The sequence below is a fragment of the Geospiza fortis genome, unplaced genomic scaffold (assembly GCF_000277835.1).
Source record: "Geospiza fortis unplaced genomic scaffold, GeoFor_1.0 scaffold186, whole genome shotgun sequence".
NCBI lineage: Eukaryota > Metazoa > Chordata > Aves > Passeriformes > Thraupidae > Geospiza > Geospiza fortis.
The window spans coordinates 5,856,934-5,876,129 of NW_005054331.1; the positions used below are offsets into that span (position 1 = coordinate 5,856,934).

Below are 19,196 nucleotides of genomic sequence, written 5' to 3' on the forward strand. Positions count from 1 at the left end.
TCGGTCACACGTCCAGGGGCAGCTATGCATCCAGCGTCTCTGTCACGGATGTCAGAAGGGAAGTGCCTCGAAACTTACCCTGGGGAAGGGAGAGGGGGAGAGTTTTTGCATAACCGCCTTCAAACCAGTCTCTCCTGTGCGCCACGCAGGCGTTTGAGGATGCAGTGCTGTTTCTGTAGGAAATTTGCCCCAGTGCTCTTGGCTAAAACACTCATTCATATTGCTTAATAAGCCGAAAAGCGTCTGGCTCCTTTCTTTGCCCAAAAGCTGGCCGTGTTCCAGGGATGCTGTGTGTCACCTTTGGCATGGTATCAGATCAAGACATGGGAAAAAGTGCATGTATTCCTTTGGGAGCTATAAGGCCTAACGGGCCTATGCATTTGAAATTGTACCGGGTGGATCTTTCAGAATAATACACGATTCTATATTTAAGTCATAATAAACTACTCCTGGCTGTGGCCAGCCAGCAGCCTGCTAAATGGGCATCGAAAAATGCTTTGCTGGAAGAAGTGTGGGTTAGAAATGGGAGGTAGAGAAGAACTTGCCTGTGTATGTGAGGGAGCAGCAGGGACAGTGTGTCTGGTGTTAACCAGCCTCTGCCCAAACTGGATGCTCCTGTGGGAAAGCAGCCGTCTGCATGTCTCCTGCGGAGATGGCAGCTGGTGAGACGAAGTGCTCCTCCCTGATTTCAAGTGGGTTTCTCTGCTCTGACAGGTGTACCCAGGCCCTTTGTTGCCATTTGGTAGGGGAGAGTGTGCTCACTGCCTCTGCTTGTGTGCACCTCATGGACAGGTGAGGAGAGGCAGTCTTTGGGGAGAACAGTCAGTGTGCTTTAATGTAAGCAGTTGGCTGCCGCCTTAAAGCCCATCACCTCGGACTGACCAGTCTGGTTCTTTCTCTTTCGTGCCTCTGAGGCCTCCCCAGGGAAGCAGAGCTCCTGCTGACTCAGTAATGCAACAAAAAGGCTCTGAAATTGCTGTAGTGATGGAGTAGCGCTCCGTTCAGTCTCTTGTGCCTACCCCTTTTCTTTTGCATGTTGGTAGATGTGTCTGTAAAAAAAATCTTGACTATCCTGTGGTAGGTTTCAACAGATACTGACATGACAGCTTCTTTCATTTTGGTCTGTTTATAAACATGTGTTTCAGTAGGTACTGTCAAGACTAAGCCAGTTGATCTGGGTTAGACTGTTGTGACTACCTTTGGGTGTTGATAAAGTAGAAGATGATGTTATATATCTTAAATATAGGGTGAAGATGTAGAAGCGTTTCTACCCAAGTGTTTTCTTAATGAGCCTGTTAACAGCAGGCAGTTTAATGAGCCAGTGAATCCCTTTAGGTTCTGCTTAAGCTAGGTCAATGGCTGCTTCATCAATGTTTTAGCTATCTGTAGGGTTGTGGATTTTGTTTGCTTGTTTGTTTACATGTAAGCTGTTCAGTCAAGTAAAATGGGATTTGGACTCGGTTCATCTTGTGCTACAGAATGGATTGTAATTACTGTAGCATGTCTTGCTGGTTGGGGCCCACTGAGTGATCTATAAATCCTGATACAGCTGATCCTAAGCAGGCTATCTCATGGAGTATCTAAGAGCACGTGTTAACACCCTGAAGTATTGTGTCAAGTGCTTTAGTATTTGCTGACTCTGCTGTTTCTCGGAGTGTCTGGGGGCAAAGTGCTGGGCATCTCTGTGGAGAGCAGAGGCAAACTGTGGTCTCGTAAGTCTGTGTGGGTCATGTCCAGGGTGTGTCTGCACCCCCTTTCCTGAGGAATGCCTGTCCCTATGCCACGTGTCGATAGATAGGCATGTTTTTCTCGTCTCTCTTACCCGGTGTTGATCCATAGCTCTAGTCCTTCACTGGAGGTTTGGCACTCAACCAGCTGAAGGCAATTCTTGCCTCTCCTGGTGTATCATTTGTGGCTGACCACCTGTCTCTCAGTAAATCAGTGTCTCTCGACTGATCCAGCTGTAAGGTGTGGCTGGGTGACAGCTCCTCTCCTTCCAGCCCTTGGCAGCAGAAGTACCAGCAAAAATGACGGGTTTTCTGAAAGTGGGGTTGGTGGTGGGGGATCTCTATGCTTACTGAGCTTGGAACTGGGCTGGTTGCCCCCTGGTTGGCAAAAGCTCATGTTTCTGGTGTTTTCCTTGTTTTAAGGGGTGAAGCGGGGAGGAGAAAATGGAGAAGAAACAGCGCCAGAAACAGTAGGAGGAAGAGGAAGAAATATTACAAGAATTGTTTCTACTGTGATGGGCTTATCCAGTCTTCTGTCCCAAGGGACCTTGAGGGTATCAAGGTCTGCCTGGAAATGATGATGGCACGGCCTGAAGCTGTGTGGGGGATGTGTTACAGTGTACTTTTATTCTGAGCTCCTTTCTTTCACAGACTTCAGTGTCAGAACACCAAATGCCTGTTGAATGAGAGCTGATAAAACTGGCATGGGTAGAAGCTGATGCAGTCCTATCTGGAGCTGCCAAAATTCAGTATCAGATACTTACTTCATTCATTATGTACAGCTTTTTGATGCAGGGAACCCAACTGGTTTTAGAAGAAGTCAGATTTGGTTATGACTCTGCCTGGTACTGCGGTATTCACCTCACCACAGCACCTTCTGCACATTTACAGGCTGACTACTTGAAGGTGGCAGATCTGGGTCTTCTCATCCCATGCCTCTTGCAGTAAGTGATAAGGCTCCATTAATCTGTATTCCCTGCAGTCTCTGAGCTGAACAGTTTGGCATCTGGAAATAGGCAATTGTTACTGTATTACTTTTCAACTCAAAATTCATGTACTGTAGCTCGCATCATCAGAGGGGGTTTTTGTTAAGTGTTTTTCAGATGCCCTGATAATAAGTGAAGCCTTTTGGCTTTCTAGGGAACTCTGACATATGGGCTTACAAAATAACTTGTTTTAGAAGAGCAGGCCCTTGAAGTTCAAGTGCCACTATTTTCCTCAATCTCCTCTCTTTTTTTTTTTTTGTCAAGACTAGTTTTTGTTAGGCATGCCACAAAACTGCAGATACTGAGCATTCCTGTGATAGCTGCAGTGTGAATATTTTGCTTTGTTCATGTTTTGAGTGCTCCCTGTGAATTAGGCTGTTCTTTGTTTTCCCTTGGCAGTTAATATGCTAGAGCTCTTGTTAGCCTATATGGAACTCCTTATTTTAATGAGACCAGCTTCTCTACTGGCTGTTCTGCTGTTGTTTTATTTATTTTTTTTAATCAATGAAGCCTCTTATTGAGCTTCTCTTAGGACAATAGCTTTCTTATGCCAAAGGAAAACGTATTCCCCTGGACAAAGCTGTGGGAAGCATAACATGCTCATTAGTAATGCTTGGTATATACCCTTCCCTTCTCTTGTTCATTCATAGAAGGAAAAATGACATCAAGGAGAGGATGTCCCTTTCTTCTTTTTTTTTTCTTCCCTAGAAATAAAAGGAAGGGGAAAGATATCACTGGAGTGTCTCTGATAAGGTCTGAGAAGTGCTAGCAGTCCTGGTACAAGGAAGTGTCTTCACCTGAAACCAAACTGGTTGCTCATTTGCCAGTCATAGAGGTAAGTTTTTTGAAATGCCTGATATGTGTGGTCCCATATAGTCTGTGAGGTTTAAGGCAGTGGGAAGGAGCAAAGGGGAGAAAATGACACCATTCTGCTTTCTATGTAGGATGAAAGGTGAGAATTTTTATGAGAATTGTGTTTTCTGTGATGGGTGGTTCAGTCTTTTGTCATAGGAAGGCCAGGTTGTGCAGGAGGGAAGATGCCATCTACATAAAAAGCCTAAATATCTGGGACAGGAGAGGAAAAATACCTAATTTTAAATGAAAACAGATGAGTCAAAAATGTCTAATAGTGTCAGCAGTCTGGTTTTCAGTTTAACCAGTAAGATGATATTTTATTGCAGCTATTGAGTAACAGAGCAAGTAAGTTTTTAACAGGTTTCAAGATGCAGATAGGAACTTTTTGACATTGTAAAATACCACTGGAAAACAATTATAGAGAAATACCCTCTGTACACATGCATGCAGCTAACCTGGCAATGCTGCACATCCTTAGACCTGGAGCCTCCAAGGAAAGACTTACTAATCTTTAGCCCAGTGTAGAGCTTGTGCTGGATTTTCCCATGGTTGAAAGTATTGCTGGAAAATAAAATGTGGGCTTCAGGAGAGAAAGCATTGACTGGATTGTATCTATAGTTTCCTTAATGTTCCTTTTGCCAGGGATTTGTACTGCTAACTATGTTGCTGCAATAGTTTGCAGCATTCTGTTGAAAACTTAGTGCATGCGTGCTGCCTGCAAAGTCACAGTTGCAACAGAGATTTATAAAAACATTGATTTCTCTCACATGTCTATGCTAGAACTTGATGATCTTTAAGATTCCTTCCAAGGCTCACCGTTCTATGATTCTGTTAGAGAAAATCTTATTTGTCAAAATTATTTCTTTGCTTTAAGGTTTTCATGGTATTCCAAGTATTTAATGTCAACTCAGTATGCATATATCTGTCTGCACACATGTATGAGATACACTTGTGATAACTTGGAAGGAAAAATCAGAGCCAACAGCGTTAAATCCAAGAATGCTTTGAATGTGCATTACTCTTTGACAAAATAAATGTCATACAGCTCCTAAAAATCTTGCCAACTTTGGAGCATTGTTTATGCATACAAAGTTATTTGCCACTTTTGCTGTAATAACTACATTTTTATCGAAGGGCAGAGAACTGAATTTGACTGAGTACTGGATCAAAACTTTAGCTACTAAGATATTTCCCTCTTTTCCCTTCCCTTCCTATTAGACTCATTCTTATTTTTCCAAAACAGCACTGATGGGTTTTTCCTCAGGATTTTCATGAAAGCAGGAGAGACTGTAATAAAAATCTTTTATTTTTCCCCAGGAGGAGAAACTAATGTAAAGCAGGTGACCATGCAGAATGCAGTTCAGGTAAATGCCTTTTGAAGTGTTTAAATCCTGTATAAATGTATAATACTTTCTCTTTTTAATACAAAAGTTTACCCTGAAGCAGATAAAATACTAGATTCCCCAGTTACCTCTGATTTAAAAAAAAGTAGTTGTTTTCCCCTTTTACAAGAAGCAATGTGACAAGGATAACCCACTGTTATTATCAGATAGATGACCCTTTCACTTCTTATTGCTGTTAGCTAAGGTTTTGAAGTCAAAGCCTGAGATTATTGAAAAATTTCCATCATGATTAAGAAGTGCTTTTTTAGTAACCTTTTATTCTAATTAATCACTTAAGTATAAATAAATAAATGTATTTTACATTCACACTGAACTGAAGGAAAATAGTTAAGAGTACCAGAACGATTCTGGTATTATTCAGTCAAAAATTATTCAGAAAAAAATCTGGAAATTTTTCTTCACAAAATTTCAGTGTGATCCTTTTCTTGAAGCGTAAATTACCTTTCATTTACAATATATACAGTTCTGAAGAGAAATGCTAAGTATTTGTGTTCAAGAAATGTGTTACATCCTTGCATGGAAGCATTTCCTCTTTTGATGATATCATTTTTAATGATTTAAGCACAAAATGGCTCTAAAACATTTGATTAAGAAATCAGCAGTCAGTAATAAATTATACGATAATTTGCTGATTTCATGACTTAAAATAGGCTGAGTTTAAAAAACCCAAAGCATTTAATGCATGTTGTTTTTATTCTATATTCAGGCAAGTATGTAATTTTAAATCCAAGGGAGTCAAGAGAAGGAATGCAGTGGTATATTGATGCAGGGGTTACTAACAAGAGCAGAACCATTTGATTGCTCTGTTGGTTTGCCATATCTGTTGAAAGGGAAGTGAACATTCTTTGAATAATAGTTCTTCAGTCTAATTCAGAAGCACAAGTTTTTGTCATCTGACTGCAAATATTAGAACTTCCTGTCTTCCACTTACTGGACTCCTCTGCAGGTGTGGTTTGGAGATGAGCTTCCCTTGAGTCCCCGGAGTCCCCTGACTCCGAGGCACGGGCCGGGTCTGGCAGATGTGTGCCTCTATGACCAATGGATATCTGTGAGACACGAGGCCACTTTGGTGCCCATGCAGGAAGATCTCTCCATTTGGCTGTCTGGCTTGATGGGTGAGCTTAAAAATAAATCACTCTCTCATGAATTTCAAAGCACTTGCAATATTCTAGTCAGCACTGACGTGTAATATCTGTAGTACTATAAAGAGCTGGTGTATTTGAGTTTGAATGGCTGGGAGAATTGCATTAAAACGCATGCTTTGATTTCAGTTTTATTAGCTGCCACCTCTTAAGGGTTGCACAATTAATAATTCTAATTTATATTTATGAATCTTTTTCGTGTAATTAAAATCTGATTGAACTAAATATTTTATTTTATTTTACTAATATATTTCTTCTGTTTTTCTTCCAGTCTTTAACACTGGAATGCTGTTTGAGTTGTCTGTAAGTTCATATGAAACTTCTTTACCTTCCGTGGAGTAACTGTAATATTGATCTTCTTTTTCTTAAAGGAATGGAAGTTAAAGCAGAACAGCTGCTAGAAGAACTTGATAATGGGGTACTGCTTTGCCAATTGATTGGTGTTCTTCAAAACACAGTTAAAAAATGTTGTAGCACAAATAACTTAAGGGTGAGTTGAATAATGATTTTTTAAATACAAGGTCCTAAATTTCAAGTAGTAGTTACAGGGAAAGCAGGTGAGTGAGGCTTCCCAAAGAAGTGTTTTGTATGCTGTGTATCCAGAGACTGATTAACAACAAAGTGGCTTTATAGATGGATAAACTCATCCAATAAATTGCTTGCTTTGTTAATCACACCCTAAGGTCTTTACTAGGTTCTTGATTTGATTTCAGTAAAAATCTTGCCAGAGGAAGATCTAGTCCAAGTCTGGAGTTTGTTCCCCTGACACCAATATGGGTTGTTACTAAGATATCCATTGGCAGTTGGTGGTATGTTTTATGCCAGAAAGTGGTGGCTGAACTCGGGTGTACAGGTCAGCATAAAAGTATCCAGACCTGCAGATGGGCTGCAGTGTTTCCATTGAGAGGCAGTGCTTAGTTGAAATGTGAATCTCAAGCAAGTCTCTGTTACTTTGGAGTACAAAGGCTGCAGAACTAAGGACAGTTCACTCAGTGACTATTCACAATGATAAAGTAGAATGCCTTCTATATTAGTGTAGCTTTTTTCATGGAATGCATAGTGAGGTGAACACAAAATAGTTACAACTGTTTCTATACTCTGAATTTAGGGTGTATTTTCCTTTGTAAATATGCTTTGAAATCTGTTGGCAATGTTGATGTGTACAATGTACTTTTTGTTTTCTTCCCTTGCCAGAATTTTCCTATGAGAAAAGTTCCATGTAAGAAGGATGCTCCATCAGGATCTTTTTTTGCCAGAGATAATACAGCCAACTTTCTTAACTGGTGTAGAGCCATTGGAGTTGATGAGACATACCTCTTTGAATCCGAAGGCTTAGGTAACTCTCTCTTTTTGTAAGATTTGCTTTGATCTCTGTGTGAATCACTACCTGGTCAGGGAGATGCCTTGTTACAGACTTTTGAACTTTTTCTCTTGACTCTGCATGTGTCGTGCAAGCTCTTATTTATTTTAAGGCAGTGTCCAAGTACAAGCATTGAAAAATCAGTTCAGTGACTAATATAACTTGCAAAATGCTTTTCCAAACTTTTGAAAGTTACTGTGTGGGATGAAGTGGGGACTGAGAGCTGTGCAACAAAATACTGTGTTTTTCTTCAGTAAAAAGAACTACTGAGAAACAGGAGAAAAGTATGGTTTCACTTTCTGTGTGTGGGAAGACCACAGGGCCATGGGGTCAACTCACAATAAGATCCTTTATTTGGCATTACAGCTCATTCTTCTTGCAAAAATCCCTCAGAATAATACATTCAATATGGTTAAATTTGGTAACAACATCAGGGCATTGTGTGTGAAGTGGCAACAGCCTGTTGGTAATTAACATTTACTTCAGGACACAACATTACTCTAAACCATTTGTATTTTCCCATTTAGTAAGATAGCTATAAAAATAAATATTACCAACTATGAGCATGCCTGAACCAGTGCACAACTGGTGCTGTATAGCATCTTCTAGATTGGTATGATGGAATAAAATTTTTTTGTCTGCTAGTTAAGAGGATTGTACTTTCATCACATAATAAATAAGGAAATGCTCTTCTACTAGCTATTATGTCAGTAAAAATGAATTAATACAAAACTTTCTTTGACAAGCCAAATTCTGTTTTTTGTTGTTTGGTTTTTTTTTTTTAGTAAGCAGAATATCTGCCTGTCAGCAGATTAGCAAAAAACTGAGAACTATCTTTGTTTTCAGTAATTGTATGAAATTGTCATAATATTTACTGTATTTCGAAGTCTTTGTTCCATTAATGCTATTAATTAGCATTAATGTTAATTAAATGCTATTTACATACTGGCTGGACTGCCCATGCATCTCTACTGGATAAGTCATCTTTTAAAACAGTTGAGAAAACTCCATCATTTACATATTTCATTTTGATTAACTAGTGAGTGTATCTTTCTTCAGTGCCAGGAAATACAGAGTAGAACTGAGTTACAAGAATATTTTAATTTTTTTTAGTTCCTTGTATGAATTGTATTGCTTAAACATGTTAGTTCCTGTAAGTGGACAGGTAACTAGAACCTGTTTAGCTTACCTGTGATAAGCAGACATGATTTCCTAGTGCTGTGGCTTTCACTCATTGCAAAGAAGTGTTTTGAAGTCTCTAACTCTTGACACAGGCTTGCTTTGTGTCATAAATATCTTCTGTGAGCCTTTTTGGCAGTTGAAATGAGCAGACTTGCAGCCTCCTAGATGAAACATTCTTTCCACTGATGTTTTTCATCAGACTTTGAAGCCATTCTTCATGAATGAAACAGGGGAAGGATAATGTGACGAAATTGTCTTTTTCCCATCAGGGACATATAGCAGCACCTCCTGAAAAGTGTAGATGATTGGGAAGGAAATAAATCAAGAGGCTCCTGAGACAGCAGAAATGAAGAGTAGGCATCATGGGGTGCCCTTTGACATCAAGCCAAAACAAATGTCTTGATCTTTGCTAGGGATGTGTTTGGATTTTTCCCTTTTGGACTCAAGCAAATTAAAACACTTTTGTTACAGCTGGCTAATACACACACACACACATATGCACATACGCTAAAAAAGAGATTAATTGGCCTCTAAAAGTAGCTTTAGATTATGGCTTTGTCAACTTTCTATTCTAGATTTACCCTTTGTAATCAGATCTTTTAAAAAGCAGACTTAGAAGCTGGAGTAGATGATATAAACATCATCATAAAATCTGACTTCATACTTGGATTATACTTTAGGAAACATTTAAAGCAAAGGCATTTCAAATATCAAATTGATATCAGAGGGATGTTGGATTTCATCTGTAAATATAGAGCTGGCACTTTTGAAGCAGTGATAAGAACAGATCTGTTGCTTACTGAACTGGTAACAGTCACCCAGATTGTTCTTTCCCAGCAGAGGTTTAAAACCACTCAGGCTGCCTGGCTGTGTAGCCATCCTCTTGTTTGCTGGGGCCTTTGCAGTGTATCTTCTTGTAGATAACCTCCATGCATGTACCTAGCTGTGTCTATTGGCATGAGCATGAACAGATCTGTGTATTTTCCTTTTTGTCATGGTTAAGTGCTCTTCATGTTTAAGACTGATATTGCATTTGGGAGTAGGGAATGGGAAGCATTCACATCTCTTTCTTTCCTGTTCTCATCAAGAAAGAAGATTATAAAACATATTTCTTTTAGGAGGAAGAGTGGTTTCAGGAGTGCCAGGATGGGTTTAAAGATTTTATGGAATAGAAAATTAGAGTTGTAAAGCACGTAGTGCATTGTCAATGATAATGTACCTTGCCTCTGAGTAGGATGATGGGAAATTTATAGTCATGGATGCCTCATCTTCCCTTCTCTTGGCTGTACCAAATTGCATAGGCCTCCTGCAATAAATACGAACTACAACTCCTATTTATTCTCTTCCCTTTTAGTGTTGCACAAGGATCCAAGACAAGTGTATCTTTGTCTGCTGGAAATTGGACGCATTGTATCCGGGTAGGTGATCCACACATGCTCCCAACAAGAAATTGAAGGGCACATCCTACTAAGTAAAAGCTAGGACAAAGATAGGACATTATTTGCAGCTGTCAAGTGATGTTAATTCTGTGCAAAAAGTAATGAGTAGCTTTTCTAGGACCATCATACAATGTGAATGTTTTTTCAAATATTTATTGGACTCTTTCCTTGGAGAGGTGCTGTTCCATGCTGGTTTCTATAGCTGTGTGTTTAAGTTATACATTCATCTTATAGATAATATGTACCTCTTGGAAGAGTTCACTGAGTACGATTAAGTACAATTTTAAGGGTTACAATTTTTCCACTTTTTGGAAGGTATCTCTTTATTATCTAAATGTAGGCTTTATTTATAGTGCAGAGCTGGAAGATTTAAGATAGTCTAAATTGGATGTGACCTCAACTGTGTAATTTTGGCAGTGTTTTTACTGCATCCTCTGGTAACACCAAGGCTACCTTAGGAAGGACTTCTGCTAGAAACTCAGAGATGGTCCTTCTCTTGGATTATTAAGGCAATTACTCCTCTGATTGATTCAGATGTCCTTGTCTGTCAAGCCACTTATAATTTTGCAAGTTTGTTATCATCAATTTCTTTTTGTTTTCTTTAGTAAATAAGTAATTAAACACTCTGCTTTGGTATTTGAGGTATGGAGTTGAACCTCCTGTACTTGTAAAACTAGAGAAGGAAATTGAGCTAGAAGAAACCCTGCTGATGACCTCTGGGCCACCATCACCTCTTAGCACACCAAAGTCATGTTGTCACCATGGGGAGCTACATGAGGCAGTAAGTGCTACTTGCTTAATGTGATATGGGCTTTAAATTAAACTCTTAGTTATGAACTTGTATGATCCAGCTTAGTAAGGACAGGCTGGTTTTCATCTAATATGTGTGAGCCTCCTCAAACAGAAGGGTATCTTTTTATCATTTTTTTTGTTTTGTTTTGAAAATGTAACTAAAACGCTGTTCTATATGTTTTGGAGTGCATAGAACCTACATTGATTTCCTTTCCCCTCTTCCTTTTCCTTGCTTCTTTGAGTATAAGAAATGCTCTCATTCAGTTTTTCTGGTGTCGCTATTCTATGACTGCAATGAATGTTGCTCTTCAATTTGATCTTTTCGTAAAACTTCATCAGCTGTTAAAGTAGGCTTTGATGAAAATCTTTTGAAAGAAGAGTTTAAAGTCAAATGTCTGTAGCTGTACCAATTGGAAATGAATATGTATCCAGAAAAGGAAATTATTTGTACAACTTGTAAACTGATCCAGAGGAAATGATGAACAATTTTCCTATTTTGCTTAAAAATTCTTTTGTTTTAAAGGTCCTCTGTGTTGTAATGTAAAAACTCTGTTTCTTTGGGAATGTCAGCCACCAGGCCCTTACTTTCTCTGAAAACTCACTATTTCTCCTTCTTGGCAATAATCGCACCCTTCCAGGTTGTTGCTTTTCTAAGCGGCTCTTAGAGGCAGATCTTCTCTAACTCAGCATTTCTTTGGGGACTCCTTTTCCCCTTTTTTCAGTTGTTTCCTTCTTGGGTCTTCCATATTAACAGAAGATTAACTCAATAGATGGTTAAACTTGTGCTTCTGTCAAAATACTAACAAATGCTTTCAATTTAATAACTAGGTAAAACATATAGCAGAAGATCCTCCCTGCAGTTGTTCCCATCGATTTTCAATTGAATACTTGTCAGAGGGACGTTATAGGCTGGGAGATAAAATACTCTTCATAAGAGTAAGTAGTTTTTTAGAACTCCAATTTATATTTATTTTGCGGAGAGAAATGGTTTTAAGTGAAATACCTCATTTTTGTGGAGTTGTTTTAGAATTACAGAATTATTTAGGTTGGGACAACTTGACATTCAATCCCTTATTCTAAATAGGTGTAATTACTCCATTCTTTAGATCTCCGATCCACAAACATTGATTTTACAACCACAGTAAACTAAGATAATGTTTCTCTGTGGTGTCTCTAAAATTTCAGTAATGACTTGCAACATAAATAAGGATAATGACATAGAATATCCTAAGAGTGTTGCTTGTTCAAAATCTAGATTCTTGGGGTTTATAATTTCGGGGTTGTTGAGTACTCTCATCAGCAATCATAAGAATTTGTGTTGCAAGGACGTAATTTAAATTCAACCCATGCCCAGAACTCCATACACTAAGCAAAGATTCCTACAGAATGGTTAAAATGTCTTCTGTAAAGATGTTTCCATTATTTTCTGACACAGAAATACTACCTGTGCAGGAGAAGCTATCTAATAAAATAATTGGGAAGCAAATCCTTGTTTATAACATAATTTCTGTTTTAAAATGTTTCTCTGTAAGAAAGGAAGTGCTATTTTTAGTCAATTTCAATAGGTGGCAATGTAAGATGAAGAAAAATAAAACAAGAATTTCTCTTGTTCTTCTGCTCCCCCTCCTTCTTCCCCATTCTCAGATGCTACATGGCAAGCATGTGATGGTACGTGTTGGTGGAGGCTGGGACACTCTTCAAGGTTTTCTGCTCAAATATGATCCATGCCGAGTGCTTCAGTTTGCAACTCTGGAACAAAAAATCCTGGCATTTCAGAAAGGGGTCACCAGTGATAGTGTCCCCAGCTTGTCAGCTAGAAATCAGGAGCCTCCTCTTATGAATCCAATGTCAGCTGTCAATATGTTTCAAAAGCAGCCATCAAAACCTCCTGCTCCTGTTTTAGGTCTTGGGGCCAGTGCCAAGAAGACTTTAGCTAAACGTCCTCAGTCCCCTGCCCTGGCATCACCCAGAGTGACCCCATCTTCCACTGCCAAATCATCCACAGTCAGGTCCAAATTACAAGGGTCCTCAGCAATAGGTGTGCAGTCTCCTTTCAAACCATTAGCTGGCACCTCAAAGAAACTGGAGTCTCCTGCATGCAACTCACCAGCTTCTGCTCCTTCACAGCCTGGAAGCAAAAGTTCTTCACGTGCAGGAACAAGAACAGCTCCTGCTCCCTCTGAAACGTTGCGCAAACGTATTCGGTCCCCTGATGATACCAAGGTGAAATTTGCCCTGCCTCGGGGCTCCCCAGCACCAGCACTCCATCGTGCCCCCTCACCCTCTAAAAAACAACCGTCTCTCTTGTCTGGGACAGCTGGAACAACCACTCCAAAACAGAAGTGTGTCCCTGCTAAATGCAGACCTGTATCTGTCACTAAAACAAAGGTGAATTCAGCTGCTCCCAGGGCTGCTCGGCTGCTGGTTACAAATCTGCGCACTGTTGCCAAGTTTGCACATTCCCAGCAACTCCTTGCAAAACCTCCTGAAAACGATATTCACATCTCAGGTGCTGGGTCTCAGCATCCTCAGAGAGTCCCACAAACAACTTCTAACCTAGCAAGGAACTTGAAAACTGCTTCTGAGCTAAAACTTTCCGCTTCTGCACCTTCCCTTGCCGTTAGCAAAACATCAAAGTCACCACCTCCATTGTTACCTACAAGCAAAAATGTGTCATCAGCTGGCAGCAAGCAGCCAAATGCCAGTAATCCCCCTCAGGTTGGAGCCTCTTTATCCAAACCTGCTGACCGCACACCTTTGTCTGTTGTACGGCTTCCTCAAACTTCAGCCAAAGCAGCAGTGACCAAAAAGCCAGCACAGCCTTCCACAAAAGGTCAGCATTCAACCAAAAACTTGCAAACAAACAAAAGCTTGACCCCAGCAGCCAAGAAAGCACTCCCAAAGGAGCAGGCATATAAAAAAGGAGCATCTGGTGCATCAAAAGTTCCTCTTACGAAGAGCAGGCAAGATGATCACTATTTTGTTATGACAGGGACTAAAAAGCCCAGAAAGTAAACTAATTTGTTACTTTCTGTGGAAGTCTCTGTTTTGTTCAAAAGGGCCTCTTGTAACTGCTACACTGAGGACAAGGGAAAAAAGCTAAATAACACTACATTTAATATGAAATATTAGGTATAACCTGCCTTTTGCTGCCTAACTTACTGTAAGAACTGTGTTTATTTTGCGGTTTAGAAACTTCTATTTGGATATGTTTAGAACTGAGCTTACTTGCTGTGTGGCACTGTGGAATGGCAAATATCCTTGCTGCAAAAAAGTGTGGGAGAGGAAAGGGGAATTAAGGCTGATGCTTTGCAGCAGAACTCTGGTGGTTCTGGCACATCTGCAATTGAGATGTGTGGCAAGCAACAGAGCTGTGCACAACTGTAAAATTTCTAATACCTCAAACAAAACTGTGGGTTTTGTTCACTGGTATCCTGGAACCCAAATCTGGTTCTTTGGAAAGAGAAGAATTTTCTAGTGCTGTTTAGATTTGACAGATGCTGTTATCAGTGTTCATTGTGCTCCCTCCCATATGCCTTAAAGTGGTTTCAGCTCACTTGGAAGTGGAGCTTGGTTTGGTTTAAATTGGACACTGATAATCATGGCCTTGATTGCTCACTTTCATTGTGCCTTAGCCTCTCAAATTCAGAACAGAACTCTCCAGTGAACAATACTACCTTTAAAACCAGGGCAGATAACTTTGCTTAGTCCATGTTCAAACCTGACTAGCTTTCCTAGAAAGCTCTTGCTGCATGGAGAGTTGCTTCTGAGTTCTAGGGAAGACACTTGTCCCTGGGCTGGAGCCCATCACCAGCTTCTACTCCTGGGCTGGAGCCCCGAAACAGCTCCTGCTGCAGCAACACTGAGCTGCAAGCACTGACCTGTTCTAGCAGAGCTTTACTGCTCTGCAGGAGTGGCCTTTGCATGTAAGACTGAATTGCCAAATACTTTTCTCAGTGCTACGGGTTAATTTTTGTTGGACTCTAGTCTGCAGGGGCCTTTCTTGTTTTGTTTGTGGACACCTTTTTCCTGGCTCTCCTCTATCACTCTCTGGAGGTGAGAAATAGTTTCCCAAAGAGGAATATAGTAATATAACCTGCATTTGCCTTTAAACATCTTAAAGTGCCAGAAAGCTATGCACTGTTTACACCCAGCTCCTGAAGTCTTTTAGTGAGTTAAACATCTGTGGTGCTCAACACCTTTACCCTTGGGAAGTGAGCTTCATGGTAGATTGAGAACTACTGTCTTTGGGAGTAGTGCTGTTTTTGTTATTTTGGAGTTAATAAACAGTTGTCCCTCCAGACTCTGAGGAGCTCTGAAGGTCTTCGAAGACACACTGGTGGTTTCCACAGACCATCACTTCTGCCCTCCATTCCCAGTCTATTTATGGGCAGGAGTGGATGTCACTGCCATAAAGGCTCCTGCATGGTGGAACTGGGAAGTCTTTTTAAAAGGAGAAGAGTTCCATGGAATATATAGTTTCTGTTGTTAAGGGGTTTTATTTTAGTTGGTTTTTTTCTTTCCTGGAACTAGAGTAAGCAAACATCGTAAACTGAGTTCTCATGCGATGTGGCAGAGTCATAGATCTGCTTTTCTGAGCACCTTGTTAGCTTATTTTATTTAATTTATGATTCTATTTATGCATATCTACTGTACAATACTGCTCACAACCTGCTGGGTGTAAGCAGTAGATGCCAGTATCCAAACTGTAGGAGGAAAAGAGATCTGTTTTGATAACATGGACACAAGTCCCATAGGATCCCATCCAATGTTGTCTGTTTGGGGAAGGCCTTGGGCTTGCTTGTTTTATATGTACGCTGGTCAGAGCCACTGCTACACTGTTAGGCAGAGTATTGACTATAGTGGTTTCCTGTCAGGTTTGATAAATCTGGCACATGGCTTCATGTGCTGAAAGCATTTTACAGTAGATGGCTTGCTTTTCATTTTTGGGCTTCCAAATGATGAGTTACATGTGATATATCTCATGCAGATTAGCTGACTTCTTGGAGTTTTCTTTCTGTAATGGGTCTGGAAGAGATGGAGTTAACTTTCTTCATAGCATCCCATATGGGGCTGTGTGTTAGATTAAAGTCTAAGCCCATGTTGGTAACGTGCTGTTGTTTGTGCTGTTGCTGAACAACCCTTCCAGGGTCAAGTCTTTCTTTTTCCTGCTCTGCCCCCACAGTGAGTAGGCAGGAGATTGGGAGTGACATGGCTGGGAACTGGCCAACCTGAACTGGCCAAAGGGCTATTCCATATCATAAAGCATCACCTCAACAACAAAAAGAAGGAAGAGGTAGAGAAAGAAGGGTGTGAAGGTTGTGTGGCTTCTAAGGTGGTTGTTTGCCAGCTGGCTGGGCATCAGTCTGTCTGTGGGAGTAGTGAAAGATTGCCTTTGCATCACTTGGTGGTTTACTTTTCATATCTTTTCTTCATTCATTAAACTCTTTATCCCAGCCAGTGAGTTTTGCTTTTGCTGCTCCACTCTCCTTATCTTGCTGAGGGTGAAGGAGAGATAAGGGGAGTGAGGGGAGTGCACAGGTACTTGGCTTCTGAGTGGGGTCAACCCACAGCACCTTTTAAACCATTTACAAAGTTCTTAGCATCAGTTTAAACACTGAGGCTCTTGGATCATGGTCTCAGGCAATTTCTGCCTTTCTGAACTACAGAGAAAATTAAGCAAATGGCTTCGTCTTTGTCATATATAATGTCATGTAATAAACTGAATTTTAAAGTTCAAAACTGAAATAAAAATGCATATACTGTTACAGTTGAAACCTTAATAAGCTAATCTAAAGTTACACGTGGGTAGACTTGTTTGGTTTTATTATAAAAATACTGTATTTGAGCGTGATCCAACTTCTGTGGAAATTGTAGTCGCCAGCTGCATAGTCATGTAACATGAGGTGAGCCAAGAATAAAGTGTAACAAAGTACCTCCTGATGGAAATGGATACTATTTTTACAATGATTGTTGCCAAATAGCAAGTCTAATCTTCAATTTATATTACCTTTTATGAGGCAAAGATAATTTGGAGCGATAATCTGATTGAATTCTCCACCCTCTGTATGAGTACTTATTTAAAATAAACATACACTGCACCTTTTTATGTGCACAAGTTTCTTCTCCTGACATCTTTTTGCAGAGAGGGAAAAAGAATGCATTTCAGAAGGCTCATGTTTTCCCTCTGCCACTACATAAATAGTAGATTCCATCTCTGGCATAAATAGCTGAGTCTAATCCATTGCTTTGTTTGGAGTTCAGGACATTTTTACTCTGACCCTGTTGTCAGTGTGACTAATTGTGGGGAAGGGGCATCCTCATCTAGGAATGAGCCTAAGTAGTTCCAGATATACCAAAAAGTTGTGTCTGCAGCTCTACTTGGAATATAAAGCATCTGTGTGCCATATTTTCCCTGCTTATATCTTGTCAACAAAAGATCTCTCTGTCTGTTGCCATTAATGACAGAAATTTTGTTAGGTTTGTTGGGTGGAGAATTGGGTGTTCTCGCTGGAACCACCTGATAAACTTTTTTCCCCCTTCCCTATTCTGTTTTTTTTAACTCTTTTAAATCCTGCCTTTGTCTGCTCTTCCAAAGTGTCTTCAGTTCCTGGCAGTCTGGTGCTGGTGCCTAATCACACAGCCTTACCCTTCCCCTTCAGCTGTGTCTAGTAAGCATGTGCAAGTGGCATCTACCATCCTTGTTCCTACAGGACCAAGCTCTGCATAGGTGTTAGTTGCAGCTGTTTTTTTTAAAGAGATGCTGGTACAGCTGGCCAATAAAATGTAAAGGCAGTCCAAGATTTTCTCAGGTAAGTATCCTAACCCTATTTTTTATATCCTAATCATATCTATCTATCTATCTGGCAAATTTCAGGGCAGTTTTCCTTCTAAAACTTGAAGCACCCATAACTTTGAACATCAAACTTGGCAGCTCCTTTTCTTTTTCCCTGCAGGGAAAGTGAAATCTGTTAGGTGAGTTCTATGGGGTCATCCGGTGTCTGTTAATTTTCTAGAGACTACTCTGACAATGTAAACCCCTTAACTTTTCTAGAAATGCACAGACAAAACTTTTCTCTTTGATTCAAATAAAACCTTTAGCTAGCAAAATCCAGATTTGGCATGAAATAAGTAATGCAAGAGACATTTAATGCTATAAGACCCTTTCATTTTGTGCAAGTACATTCTTGAAAACTTCCTTTTCATTCTTTTCTTTAAAAGCCAAAGTTGAAGATACTTCCTTATTAAAAGTTTTGAAAAATTAAATTGTCTGAAATGTAGATAAGTTCAACACTTATACCTTCCCTACATTTTAATAAAAAAAAATTAAAATATTTGAGGGGTGAGATCTGCTCACAGTTCAGATCTAGCTAGCCAGCAATCCCCATTAACTGAGAAATGATCTTTCAGGTGTGTCAGCTGGTGGGAGTGCCAGCAGTGGATGGCTTTCTACTTGGGGAGGGGTACTGATGTCTAAAGCAAAGCTATTATGGCATTTTGTGTGAAGTATTTTGCTCCAGATGGAAGAAAAACCTTACAGGATGGGAGCAGCTGGCCGTTTCTCCAAAGAATTTAGCTAGGCAGAAAGTATTGACAGATTTGTTGTGCTAAGAGTTTTTAGAAGGTAAGATTGCAGCACAGAACTTTGATGTAAAATTGGCCTATAGTGCTGAGTCAGAAAGTACTGTGCAAAGCTGAGGTCCAAAGCCAAACTTGCATGCTTCCTCAAACACCCTGTTAGGGTATTCACTCAGGAAAAGTGGAATATATTAGTGTTTGTCAAAATACTCAGACAGGGCACCTCATAAGAACCATGTTAAAGTCAGTTACATGCATCTTTACAGTGAAAGCATATACTTTACCTCTTGCATTTTAAAATAAAAGTAATTGTTGAAATTAAGGTTGAGAATCTTCTAATTTGCTGAACTTTTATATAAGCATTATTATTATTTACTTTTCTGAAGCACTGCTGCTGTAACAAAAAGTGCCTTGTAGCAGAACCTATATTCCCAGAAGAACAGAAATAATTACTGTGATGTGTCATCCTGATGAACAATATGCTGCTTCACAGCTTTTTTTCCTTTTTGCTGAATACACTGCTCTATAGACACCTGTGAAATAAAACTATAATAAATTGCTTCTCTTGTGTACACATTGCAGCACTGACCCTTGAAGTACCATGATGTTATTTATTTCTGCATCCAAAGAAAAGAGCAGCAGAATGAGTTTATATAAAAATCAAACTAAATATCTTTGTCGGGGTCTATAGCCCTGCAATTAAGCTCCTGTATAATACATTAGATTTGGGAG

At 39.8% G+C, this 19,196-nt stretch overlaps 1 protein-coding gene across 1 annotated transcript; it reads left to right on the forward strand.

Moving 5' to 3' along the window:
- The first annotated feature begins 2,557 nt into the window (after window positions 1-2,557).
- On the forward strand, window positions 2,558-16,992 carry GAS2L3 (growth arrest specific 2 like 3). Its single transcript, XM_005421618.2, has 10 exons — window positions 2,558-2,671; window positions 3,422-3,548; window positions 4,886-4,932; window positions 5,918-6,086; window positions 6,485-6,603; window positions 7,308-7,449; window positions 10,010-10,073; window positions 10,737-10,875; window positions 11,715-11,822; window positions 12,531-16,992. The coding sequence occupies exons 3-10, from the start codon at window positions 4,915-4,917 to the stop codon at window positions 13,899-13,901; spliced, it is 2,130 nt and encodes a 709-aa protein (XP_005421675.1). The 5' UTR covers window positions 2,558-2,671; window positions 3,422-3,548; window positions 4,886-4,914; the 3' UTR covers window positions 13,902-16,992.
- Window positions 16,993-19,196: the final 2,204 nt, after the last annotated feature.